The following is a 14,382-nucleotide window of genomic DNA, read 5'->3' as shown; positions in this document are numbered from 1 at the left end:
TCTCGAAACATTCATGTATTATCATTGTGCTATATAATTATATGACCAACTTTTTAACTATTCCATGTAACATGCGTAATGTTGATATTGCTTACCATGCTTACGATTGTAAGTTAGCAATTCGATGTTCGTGTATTCATATTATGCTGTCAATAATCATAAAATTCTTCATTCAAGAAAGAGAACAGTTGAAATCGTGTTGCCTCAGTTTTCACTCAATGAAACATTTAATTGGTGGGCTTGTGTGGAAACAGGAAAATCAAAGAATAAAATCAAAGAAAGTTTGAGAAATGTCGGACAATTAAATGAGAAAGTTTTGAGCATTTGAATGTTGCGATCCCTAATGCTATAGAGTTCCTCCCATTGGCAATGCGACAAAGATTCGTGATGTCACATGTGAACAACTTTTCCTTTGATGGACGATGAAATACCCCCAAACTGTCTCCCAAACTGTCTCCTTTTGCTCTCTCTTATAGTAATACAAACTCTTCATCCACGACATATTCTTTGAAAATCTACATGTCCTCTTATAGAAAGAATACATAAACTACTGCTAGATGTGATAAAGAAGGCAGATTATTAGTGAAATATATCCGTTCCTGGGACCCGTCTTACAAAGAGTTGCGATTGATCCGATCAATCGCAACTATGGACTGCCAGCAAGGTCAACATCTATTATGCAGGTTTGTTCGAAATATTTTCTAGCTATGATGTATATTCATGCATTCATTGTTTCCTTGAAAATTCACTGTGCTTCTTTTTGCTCACAAAGGACATTGTGCAAATTTCCTGTAAAAAAAATTATGACACTGATGGATTTCCATAGAGTTACGTAACTCTTTGTAAGACGGGCCCCTGGTGTACAGATAGATGGGCAGCTAGGGGCGCCCATCAATGCCTCGGAGGTGGGAATGGGGCAAAAATTAAAACAAATCAGTCATTTTTTTCGGCACAATTATTGTATGTTTGAGAACATTTTTACGCCAAGTTTGGTAGTTTTATAATTCTAATGCTTTTTAAAGCATTTGAAATGAATTACAATTTGTCAGGTTATCCAAATTATTGGGGTCGGGGTCGATATATCACTCTGAAAAAATCATTGGGGTCGTCCTCCATTTTCTAATAAAAACCTTTTTTCTTCTTCTTTTTGCTTTTCAAATTTACATCAGCACCCCCAGTGAAAAAAATATCGTTCTCAGGGCCCTGCCCCATAGCCGATTGTACGATATGGAAATTTAAGACTTACAAACCCTTGTAAAAGCTGTGGTGTTAAAAGTGACACTATTTGGTGTTAATAGAGGACTACACCATGAGGTGTTAAAATGATTCCCTATTGAACATGACACCAAAGAAATATAACAACCAAAGGTGTTGCATAACATACCGGAACTGATGTGGTCCTCTATGCACACCGTTTTCACTATAAAGATCACATCCTAAGGTTAAAGGTAAACGATAAAACATGTAGTCACAAATTAATAGAAATGTACAATAATAGGTTTAAAAAGGACAGCAGAAAACATAATAAAAGCACAATTTAACACCAACAAATGCAGCGTATTTGATTGATTGGAAAATGGTGTAAGAGCAGTGGCGTACCGTGGGTCACGGCATTGGGGGGGCACAGCAAAAATTTCGGGTCACTTAGGGAGCGCGCGAAGCGCGCTCAGTTGACAGGTATACTGACCTAATATAGATATTTTAAGGACATGCAGTGCCATCAAACGAATATGTATCTCACCGATTAAATAATGCGAGCGCGAAGCGCGAGCTGAAAATTTTTGATATTGAGGGCTAAAAATTGACATTATAAGGAAATTGTTTTGTAATCATGATACTTAACTGTCTCGTTAAACAATGCGAGCGCGAAGCGCGAGCTAAAATTTTTGTATATACTGACCCTAAACAAGGAAATTTTAAGGATTATATTTTAGAATCCATTAAGAGTATAAATATCTCACCATAGTCATCTAATGCTAGTGCCATCCTTTGCTGATTTTGTTAGAATTACATCTAAACACAGTCATGAAGCACCTTTTGTAGTCATGTAATCATGATTATCATACGTATCTTACTAATCAAATACTGCAAGCGCAAAAGCGCGAGCTGAACATTTAGGAAATATAGACCTAAAGAGGGGCATTCTAAGGTTGTTTGTAGGAATTCTCTAAGACCCTACGTATTTGACTAACCAAATGATGCGAGCTCGAAGCGCGAGCTGAAATTTTTGTATATATTGACCTCAAAACATGGATATTTTAAGGACTATAGTTACGAATCCATTAAGTCAGAGTATACATATCTCACCATAGTCATCTAATGCGAGTGCCAAGCGCTTGCTGATTTTGTTAGAATTACATCTAAACACATGGAGCACTTTTTGAAGTCATTGTAATCATGATTATCATACGCATCTCACTAATGAAATACTGCTAGCGCGAAGCGCGAGCTGAAAATCTAGGAAATTCAGACATGAAGAGGGGCATTCCAAGGCTTGTTTGTAGGAATTCACTAAGACCCCACGTATTTCACTAACCAAATGATGCGAGCGCGAAGCGCGAGCTAAAATTTGACATTTTAAGGACTGATTTTAGGAGTTCATGAAGAGCAGAAATCTCACCAATCCACTAATGCGAACGTTAGCACGGACAGGAAATGTTTTATATTAAGACCTTAAAATAGGTCAATAACTTTCAGTAGTCATGAAAAAGAAGAATATATCACTACTTAAAACAATAATTACTCTAATTGCGAGGAAATATATTATTTTGTTGTATATTGATTTGAAAACGGGAGGCTTTAGTACAGCAGTTTTATATGTCTCTATAAAAAGTCTATGCGAGCACCAGAAACAATGAAGACACAATTAAGCAAATAATGTTTCATAAAGTTGTGAAAAATGCTTCTTATGTTATATAACATAATATAACACTATGATAAACAACAATTTCTTCTTTCCCCCACTACGTTTCTCTTCCTTTTTCCCTCTTTTTCTTCTTTTTTCCCCGTTTTTTTTTTTTGGCCATCCGATTGGGGGGGCACGTGCCCCCCCATGCCCCCCCGTAGTTACGCCACTGTGTAAGAGAAAGCCAAGGTATACACTAAACAAAGATGAACCAGTGGCGTGGAACCGGAGGCTTTAGGGGGATTCAGTCCCAACTTTCTCAGTAACTATTTTTTTTTTTTTTTTTGGGGGGGTGATTTTTCTTTGCAAGATAACACCCCCTTTCTTCCCTCCTCAATTTATTATGCGAATAAGACACTATGGCCCGTATTCTGAAGTTGAGTTTATATTAACTCAAACTCAGGTTTAAAGTTGTTTAAGTATATGGGAAGCCAAATGTATCAAAATTTTTATATATTAAGTTGTATGTTTCTTATATTTACTGTGCTCTTTCCTGATTCATCGATGGTGAAGACGATCATTTATTTATACTTCCCACACAATTATAAATTATTTGAGAGCCGAATGAGCTGAAGTGTGATGTCTCTACTGTTAGTGATTATGTTGGCTGTCCATACTTAAACCACAACTAAACCCGACTTCAGAATACGCGGGCCATTATTAACATGATTATGCGCACTGAGTAAAATCAGTGACATCGTTCAGTAGAAACAATATTCATCGACGATGCACGGACAATAGAAATGTAGGCGTACCATGAAATCTTGCAGAAATACCCTTTCTCAAGCTACATTATCACCCTTTGTAAATCATTAACTATGTTTAGTGATAATTAATATCTGAATTGATAATGTATCGACCTATGCTCAGGGGGCAGCCTCATTGATCAGCAAAACGAATGGAACGGCTGCCCCCCCCCCCTCCTCCGCTCTCCCGCGGGGTGCTTTGGTAACTTAGGGGATAGGGCAGGAAAAGTGCAAGACGATCAATTATACAGGTGTAAATTACAGGACCTCTCTTTTTTATGCTTTTTTCATCTCCTTTTTCCCCTTTTCTTTTCTTCCTCAATTTTATTCTCCCCTATTTCCCCTCTTGTTGGGGACTGCTTGGAAAATTCATGGTAGGCGGCAACCTTTGCACCAGGCCTGCCCCCTTTAAATAATAAGTTCCCTCTTTTGGGGCCCCCGAAGAATGCAAACTACCTTCATGTTCCACATCAAAGAGTGAGGACTTTAATTTTCTTCATATTATTGATGAAACCCATCATTGACTCATCCATGAATAGAAATTAAAAAATGGTCCTTAATTTCTACCGATATTGTCGTGGTTTATATGTTACCACACTCATAAAAATGTTTTGTTTTTTTTAAAGATTTTTTGCGCGCGCTTCGTGCGTGATTAAAGTTTAAAAAATATCTCAATTTACATTGGACACGCAGAATTCGAAATTACTTTATGTAGCTCTCAGTGTCCTCTGAGGGCTATAATGGAATCTTATAAGCCAAGGAATCTATACACTCTTAAAAAGGATTGGTCAAAATGACCAATCTGTTGGTTAATATGTGTCCGACCGATAAAATTGGTCAATATCAACCAAAACTTTGGTCGATTTGAACCAATAATTTGGTTGCTTTTGACTTATTTTATCGGTCGGACACATATTAACCAACAGATTGGTCATTTTGACCAATCCTTTTTTTAGAATGTAGTTATATTTAATTCAATTAATCGTGAACCTTTGTGTGTGGGGGGGGGGGTATAAGCCCCAAAAATCCCAATCTGTGCGCTATAGTATAGTGCGTGGAGGAGGGGACAGATGAAAATATAATTGAGTAGTCTGCTATATTGGGCAATCACATTCGCTGATCCACCCTTCCTTTCCGATCTGAGGCCTGTATCACTTTAGGTACTCAAAATTGATAATAAAATCCAGGGGTGTCGATCGGTATTCTTGGTTGGGGGGATGATTGACACAAATGTTCTTGTGGATGGGGATCTTTCAACATTACCCCCACTAAAATCACAAGTTAGGACATTTGGGAGTGGTTGATATGCATGGTGTTCTTGGAAATTCCTTCATTGTTGTAGTGTGCTGTACTTATAATACAATTTTTTTGAAAATTCAATTTGTGTTACAAGAAAGCCAATTCTAAACTCATACAAAAGAAAAATGACAAAAATTATCTGGACCATGTACATAGTGATCTGTTTATTGAGCATGATGATACACAGGGGCGTCGATCCATTTTTCAGATAGGGGGGGGGGGCAAGATCATGAATCAACGTTCCAAAGGCGCTCGATCACACAAAACGAACAAACTCACCTACACACACCCCTACACCCCCCACACACATAGGCCTATATTATACATAATATATGACTCATGAGAAAGAGAGACATATCTCACCCTCACCAACAATGCGAACGCGAAGCGCGAGCTGAATTTTTTTAGTATGACATTGAAAACAGGAAAAATTTACCTCTTTAGGTTTGTTTGTAGTAACTCATGAGGAGGATAGATACATGTATCTCAATATAGAGCGAGCTGAAATTTCTTTATATTCTGACCTGAAAGCTTGATATTCTAAGCATTTTTGTTATCAATGATTAAGATGGGTATCTATAGTTGCGATTGATCGGATCAATCGCAACTCTTTGTAAGACGGGTCCCAGCTAACGGATCTAGGATTTTCCACTAAAGGGGTATGCACACTTCCCAGAGGAAAAAGGTGTTTTCAACAAAAAAAGGACATTTCTTCCATGAAAAAAAATGACCAAAAAGAAGTCTTTACTTTCAAAGGGGGGGTGCACGGACTGGCTCCCCCCCCCCCCCGATCCACCAGTGCTGTAACACCATCCATGCACGCTCACTATAATTATCCATCCATCCATTTATTAGTTTTATTTGGCAGTTACCTTTCTCCCTTTCCGCTGTACTTTTTCTCATTTCATTTGAATTAAAATGAATATTTAATTACTGTTTCATTGCCTAAGCTTAGAATTCAATTGTATAATTATCTAAAGAGCCTTTTTGTCGATTTTACTTTTGGTATGAATCCTGATTATCTGACTGCTACATACTTACTCTTGGTTTTCTTTTGTTATACTTGCACGTGAACATGATCAGTGACATGTACTTCAGTTCCGTTTGACTCTAAACATTCAACCGACTGACCTAACACTTTTTTTCTAATTATTTTGATAAACGATTAATTTTATTGCTGGTTTGATCTAATATCTTTCTTGTTTTGATACGGTAGCCAAGTTTCTATTTGGTTTTTCTTTATATTACAATGGAAATGAAAATAAATCAAATAAATAAATATATAAATAAATAAATGAATGGACGAATGAATAAATAGATAAATAAATAGGTGAATAAATAAATAAACAAATAAATAAATGAATGAATGAATAAATAAGTAAATACTATTTTACTATTAGAGAACAAACAACCCCAAGAAGCGAAACGAAAAACTGATGACATAATGTTATCAAAAGACTGTTGAGGAGTATATTTCCCGATGATCTCAGACAAGCTAATAAATAAGGTTAATTACAGAAGAAAAAAAAATTAATTAAAATCTACTTAAAAGGGGGCAACACTTCGACTATCCTGAAAAAAATATGATAAGCATACTATAAGAACAATTTTATTTAATTCTGGCGATCCACGATACGACGATCCGCATCCTGCATTTTTGTATCCCCCCTTTTTTTTGGGGGGGGGGGGGGTGATTGGAGTGCTTAACTCTCTACGATCATCATCGATCTCGAGATTACCGCAGAGGGCGACCGATACGGCTGCAAAATTTGCTAGAAATATGGCCTCTTTGTTCAGACCTTTGTAAGTCATCAGAACTCGATGTCATCTAAAAATGATCACAAATTCGTTTTTTGAACCATAATTCTGCTTTCAAATTACAGATTAATGCTAATTTGGGGTATAAATCCCTCTATATTAACCTCGCACTAATTATCCTTTTAAATCTAAAAATTGAAGGACTGAAACTAGAACTAGCAATAAAGGTTCTTTTGGCCAATCATCGCAGAGAAGGCCAGTGACGTAATCCTATTACTCACCGCGCGCAAATTCGACATTCGTTCTGTGCTTCCGGGGTTCCTATTGACTTTTGTACAGTCTTTGTGCACGTAGCGTCTATTGCAGCCAGGCCAGCCGCCCATTTTGTTTACGTGTAATCCATTCATTCATTTTGCAATGGCTTTTTTGCGTGCGGAAACCATTGTTCGAGAGGTGTAGCGTTTGGGACCAAGGCGTCGGAATGCAGCCAACTTTTGACGACAAATACCATTTTCCCGCAATAGATCTTTTACTTCTTTCATCATTTGGAAGTTCCTGAGATATGTATAAAACATGAATTCCAGACGATTTACAAGGTAATGCAAATTAAAGAATTTAATATCAACGTTTCATCATGTTGTTTTTCAATTTCAGTCTTTTCTCGCACTCTGTGAAGGGGAACCTCTGTGAAGTGTGAGTCTGTCTCTGAGACAGGGCCCAGGGATTCACATGACAGACACAGTCTCACTCTCACTCAGTGACAGTAGTAACTAGTATAGTACAGTGTCAGTCTCATCATCAGAATGATTAGCTCACAAGTCACAGATTGAAAATAATATTGCTCGGGTGTCTGAACTGAAGCCGCACCGATAAGTGTCGGCCAAATCGTGGTTTTGGGGAACCACTCGTTGATTTGTATACGCGCACTTAAGTTATGTACAAAGTGAACGGAGGTGGAAATAGGGAACCGTGCGTGTGACTGAATAAAGCGTTGCTGTATCATGTGAATGGTGGTTCCCAATATCACGATATTAAATGCCGGCTAAGTCGTGTCAGCATGAAACAGGTTATTTTTGGGTGTGCGAAATATCTCATAAAAATGTGAAATAGATCCTAGGGCCTAGCGCCTAGGCCTAGATCTAGACTTTTCCTGGGGAAAAAAACCCCGTCCAAGGTCTAGTCGTTTTCAAATTGAACAAATGAAATGGTGTCCCACACTGTCTACGCACCCATTCACACACGATTCGGGCAGTCGGATTTTTTAATGACTATCTTTTTATATTTTATATATTCTAGATCTCAGACTATTGTATTATTTTTGTATGTATCTTGTTTTAATTGTTATACCCTGTTGTGTGTCCGGACTCCGGACGATCAATTTTAGAAAGTCATTTGGAAAAAAATTGCAACATACAAGCGAAGTTTCATCAATTTTTAGTATACCCAGTTGTTGTGTATCCGGACGGGTTGTGTGTCCAGACGATCAATTTTAGAATGTCATTTGGAAAAAATTACAAGCGAAGTTTCATCAATTTTTAGGACAAAATGTTGGGAAATATAAAGAACAAAATAGATAATGATTACAAGTAATGAATTCATATTTTAGTGTAATCCACAGACAAAAAAGAAGGCTTCAAAAAGATAAAGTGTCCGGACACCCGACCCCCCATCCTACAAACTGTTAGGAAATGTTATAAAGAACAAAATAGAAGATGATTGCAAGTATTGAATTCATATTTTTAGTGTAATCCAAAGACAAAAAAGAAGGCTTCAAAATGATAAACTATCCGGACACCCGACCCCCAATCCTACCCACTTATTGTTAACCTAGCCTTGAGCCTGAGGATTTGTGATGATAGTTTTTGATATATCAAAATATTTAAAAATATCACGAAGTCGTCAAGGCTATAAATATTAACCCAGTACTCGTCCGTGTTATATTAGGCAGAGAGTGCTCTCCAAAATGGGGTCGCAGTATGACCCCAAATAAAAGAGGAACTGGTGTGGATGAAGGACTATTGTGACATAGAATCCTGACAGACATCGAGGCACAAACTGGACTCTCTCAAAATAAGGAAAAGTTCTGTCTCTTTCGTTCTCCGTACAAAATTGAAAACGAAATGGCCGATCATTACAGAAAACGAACGTGATATAGAGGTCTTACTCCAGTTTGTGCCTCGATGTCAGGATTCTGTGTCACGATAGAACTTCATCCATATAGTCGAGGTAAGTGCATAATTTATTTTTTCCCATTATTTGGAGAACTATTGCGAGTCTGCGACCCCATTCTACCCCATTTCGGAGAGTACCGGTACCCATGTCTGCCTAGTATTACACAGACGAGTCCTGGGTTAATAATAGCCTTGAGGAGGAGCTTCGCGGTTCAGAGCTCCCTGGGTTAAGTTGTTATGAGCTTAAGTTGTGTGTCCGGACAGTCACTTTTAAACAGATATTTGGAAAGGTTAGCAAGCAAAGTCTCATCAATATTTAGTAAAAAATGTTCTAAAACAATTTTATAACCTGGCTTAGAGACCATAATTGAAGATTAGAGAATCAACAAGTACATGTATAACTACATGTAGAATCTAGATCTAGTATTGACTTCATATTTTTTGTGTAGGCCCTAATCCAAAGTCAAGACAAAGACAAAAAAGAAGGCTCCAAAATGTTAAAGTGTCTGGACACCCACACCTCCCCCCATTCCTACTCAAATCGCTCAGATATGCGTGTGCGTAGAGAAGAGGGACTGCGCAGACTTGGGGGACCTTTCCATAGTAAGAAAGGACAAGTTGATAGGATAATCAGAATTAAGGACTATATTAATGAGCATTTCTTAGTTATACATGTAGGCTAATTCTGGTAATTCTTGTTTTTCCTTTGAGCAGCGATTATGATGACACCGATAGTGCCAGCGATGGAGATGATTATACTGATCAGGATATGAGCGATTCTTCATTTTCATCATCGTTCTATTCACGCAAAGAGATTAGCAGAGCAAGATGGACAAAAGATGAGGTTTGGTTCATTTCTCATTACATTTTCTTGATGGCACATTTTAAAGGGCAAGTCCACCCCAGAAAAATGTTGATTTGAATAGAGATAAATTAAACGAGCATAACACTGAAAATCTCATCAAAATTGGATGTCAAATAAATGAAATTTTAAAGTTTCCCTTATTATTTTTCACAAAACAGTGATATGCAAATGAGAGAGCTGATATTGTCACTCACTCACTATTTCTTTTGTTTTTATTGTTCGAATTATACAATATTTCAATTTTCACAAATTTGAAAAAAGGTCCCTCTTGGTTGGACCACGATATGTTCAAACAATGGTAATTCCACAGGTTCATGGAGAAATGAAACCTTGTTTCTCATGACAATAAGGAGGAAATGGAAATATTTCATATGATAAAATACAAAATAAATAGTGAGTGGGTGATGTCACCAGTCCCCTGGTGTTCATACTGACCAGGATGTGCATGTAACTGTTTTGTGAAAATTTAAAATGTCATAACTTTCTTATTTTACCTCGGATTTTGATGACATTTTCAGTGTTATGCTTTGATTTTCCTTTTTTCAAATCAACTTTTTGTTGGTGTGGACTTGTCCTTTAGAAACGCAGGTTACCATTTCAAACATTTCATTAAAAAAAAGTTGAGGGGGGTGTTTCACAAATATTTAAGTATGAGTTGGAATCACACATAAATACCTATTTGCTAGCGTTTTCAAAGGCATGACCACATCGGTCACATCATGCCAAGAACTTCAAGAAGACATGCACTACTGAGTAATGATCAATAAGATTGCGCGTTGCATATTCATGTACATGTCAGCATTTAAGTGCAACTCTAACTCTACTTCATACTTATAAACGTCTTTGTGAAACACCCCCCAGAACTTACATGTAGGCCTACTTGTAGATGTGTGTAGGCCTATAAGAAAACAAAAATAGGGAAGAAATGCTTTTTGAGAAAAATAATCAAATTTGTGTCGGCATGATTTTCAAGATATCTGTAACTAAACATATAGTATCTCCTGGGAAAAATCTAAATCTAATTGCAGCCCATGAAGGAATGAAATTTTGGCTAGGTTTCCATTCTTTATATTATTTTTTTATTCTTATTTGAAGCTTACTGAATAATGATTTTCAGTGCAATTTTTTGTCTGGGCTTCATGTTTACAACACATTGGTGACAAATAAGTAAAGGTAAAGAAATGTGACCTTGAAGATGAGATAAAAAAAGATAGAATAAAAATTCTTTTATAAATTCCCAAGTCAACCTTCGACAAGACATAGTCTTAAATGCAGTCCTGTAAGATTTTTCAAAGGAGGTGTATGCTACTTGGTTTCATGAATGGTTTCAACATGAAATTCAATCAAAACAATGTTCCCTAGAGCTATTTTCAACTGTTCAATATGTGTGCATGTACCAGATTGGCATGATATATATTGGGCTCATTGATGTGTCAAATTATGCTTGATTTCACACTTTGTTCTATTAAAGAATAATCAGTGATAATGAAAATTGAAGGATTGATGATTGATGATTGATGTGATGTGATGTACAGTCCTATGTAAATATATGCTATAAAAAGACATGCATAGCAGTCTTTCAAAAATGTGGAGCAAATTGTGATGCGATACCAGGAAAATTATTCCCTGGAATACTATTAAAAACAAAAGAAATCTTCAGATTATAACAAGAAATTATATTGACCTACATGTGATGTATAAGTTTTTTTCTCAACAGGCAAAATTTGGTTAGACCTTATTAGTTAGACCATTTCAAATTCAAGTTTTCTTTAAGAAACATTGACAAATACTGATATGATTATTGATGTAAGCATCATTTCGGACTTTCTGTGTTTAGGACGACTTGCTGAAGCAAGCGATCGAGGTTCACGGTACTCTGGACTGGAAGCAGATAGCGAGTTTCTTCTCGAACCGATCGGAACTCCAGTGTTTTCATCGGTGGCAGAAAGTTCTTAACCCTGACCTGGTAAAAGGTCCTTGGACTACAGAGGTATGTAAGGTCAAGGGTTAATTAAGGTCAAAGGTTAAGTCGTGTCTAATGGAGGAAATGATGTGCAGATGTTAATGATCTGCTTGATAATTTCACTGCATAGTGCTATAATACATACATGTACATGTAGTCTTTAAAAAAAATGTATGGAATTAATATTTGTTTGTTTAGGGGTAAAATAATCTCTTCTAATGAAGGAGGATCTGTTAACAAGGCGGTTAGTATTAGAGTTAGACAACCAATGTTGACCAGTATGTTACCATTACTACATTCATCTTCTATTAAACAATACTGGTATCCCTTTTCAATGATATAGGAGGATCTCTTAATAAGGCAGTTAGTATTATATTTAGGCAACAATCGTCTACCGGTCTGTTACCATTGCTATATTCATCTTCTCTCTATTAACAAGACTGGTATTCCTTTTCAATGATATAGGAGGATCTGTTAATAAGGCAGTTAGAGCTAGACAACAAACGTTGACCAGTCTGTTTAGTGTTACCATTGCTATATTCATCTTCTCTCTAACAAGACTGGTATCCCTTTTCAATGATATAGGAGGATCTGTTGATAAGGCAGTTAGTATAGGAGTTAAGCAACAAACGTTGACCAGTCTGTTTAGTGTTACCATTGCTATATTCATCTTCTCTCTAACAAGACTGGTATCCCTTTTTAATGATATAGGAGGATCTGTTGATAAGGCAGTTAGAGCTAGACAACAAACGTTGACCAGTCTGTTTAGTGTTACCATTGCTATATTCATCTTCTCTCTAACAAGACTGGTATCCCTTTTCAATGATATAGGAGGATCTGTTGATAAGGCAGTTAGAGCTAGACAACAAACGTTGACCAGTCTGTTTAGTGTTACCATTGCTATATTCATCTTCTCTCTAGCAAGACTGGTATCCCTTTTCAATGATATAGGAGGATCTGTTGATAAGGCAGTTAGTATTAGAGTTAAGCAACAAACGTTGACCAGTCTGTTTAGTGTTACCATTGCTATATTCATCTTCTCTCTAACAAGACTGGTATCCCTTTTCAATGATATAGGAGGATCTGTTGATAAGGCGGTTAGTATTACAGTTAGGCAACAAACGTTGACCAATCTGTTACCATTACTATATTCATCTATTAAACAAAACTGGTATCCCTTTTCAATGATATAGGAGGATCTGTTCATAAGGCAGTTAGTAGTAGAGTTAGACAACAAACGTTTACCAGTCTGTTACCATAACCACATGCATTTTCATCTTCTCCCTAAACAAGACTGGTATCCCTTTCCAATGATATACATGTAGGAGGATCTGTTAATAAGGCGGTTAGTATTACAGTTAGGCAACAAACGTTGACCAATCTGTTACCATTACTATATTCATCTATTAAACAAAACTGGTATCCCTTTTCAATGATATAGGAGGATCTGTTCATAAGGCAGTTAGTAGTAGAGTTAGACAACATACGTTTACCAGTCTGTTACCATAACCACATGCATTTTCATCTTCTCCCTAAACAAGACTGGTATCCCTTTCCAATGATATACATGTAGGAGGATCTGTTAATAAGGCGGTTAGTATTAGACTTAGACAACAAACGTTGACCAGTCTGTTACCATTACTATATTCTTCTATTAAACAAGACTGGTATCCCTTTTCAATGATATAGGAGGATCTGTTCATAAGGCAGTTAGTAGTAGAGTTAGACAACATACGTTTACCAGTCTGTTACCATAACCACATGCATTTTCATCTTCTCCCTAAACAAGACTGGTATCCCTTTCCAATGATATACATGTAGGAGGATCTGTTAATAAGGCGGTTAGTATTAGACTTAGACAACAAACGTTGACCAGTCTGTTACCATTACTATATTCTTCTATTAAACAAGACTGGTATCCCTTTTCAATGATATAGGAGGATCTGTTAATAAGGCGGTTAGTATTAGAGTTAGGCAACAAACAGTGGTCTGTTATCAGTCAACATATACCAGGTAGAATAGGCAAGCAATGTAGAGAGAGGTAAGGGGTTGCCAAGTTTTAGAGAGTTGTTTTCTCAGTTTTCTTGTTCCGGTTGTTATTGTTGATTTAAGTGTTTGGCCGTTATTCAGTTTTACAAGTGTCTCCTCTGGCTTCCGGCCAGCATTTTCGTTCAGACATTCAATCAATTTCTTTTTCTTTTTAGGTGTTTACTTTGATATTATGGTTTGAATTTAAACACTGCTTCTTTTTCAGCATTTCTCTTAGTCATGATGTTGAATTACCATTATAGAAACAGACACATTTCCAATCAGAAGTTAGCAATTGTTTATTTTAGAAAATATCCAAGATTTCAACTGGAGTGCCTTTCTAGTTCAAGTTTCAGTATTAACAATAATTCATCTTGAATTATATTTACAAATCTGAGCTCTCCACATGTACGTGTTTGTGCCTCTCAGACTTGAACGATGCAAACTTTGCAAAAGTTTAAAAGATGCAACAGTTTTCTGGTTATAATAAAACTGCCAAACCCTGTACTGCAGATCCAGTCAGATTAGACATACATGTAGCTGAGAACCATTTCAGGGGCCAAATTGTTTATGCAGAATAGTCGGCCTCTCAAAACTGATGGCCCGAATTCACAAAGGTGCTTTTGAAAACCCACGGTTGAATCTGT

The 14,382-nt window shown here is 36.8% G+C and overlaps 1 protein-coding gene across 1 annotated transcript in view; it reads left to right on the top strand.

The window, feature by feature from the left end:
* The first annotated feature begins 7,019 nt into the window (after nt 1-7,019).
* LOC121417164 (myb-related protein B-like) overlaps nt 7,020-14,382 on the top strand; it is a 33,659-nt gene continuing 26,296 nt past the window's right edge. Inside the window, exons 1-3 of the mRNA XM_041610755.1 lie at nt 7,020-7,304; nt 9,594-9,723; nt 11,582-11,734. Of these exons, the coding sequence (XP_041466689.1) occupies nt 7,282-7,304; nt 9,594-9,723; nt 11,582-11,734 (306 nt within the window). The 5' untranslated portion in view covers nt 7,020-7,281. The remainder of the gene's footprint in view (nt 7,305-9,593; nt 9,724-11,581; nt 11,735-14,382) is intronic.

Source organism: Lytechinus variegatus, chromosome 6, assembly GCF_018143015.1.
Source record: "Lytechinus variegatus isolate NC3 chromosome 6, Lvar_3.0, whole genome shotgun sequence".
In the NCBI taxonomy this organism is placed as follows: Eukaryota; Metazoa; Echinodermata; class Echinoidea; order Temnopleuroida; family Toxopneustidae; genus Lytechinus; species Lytechinus variegatus.
This window is presented reverse-complemented; position numbering and strand designations above follow the sequence as displayed.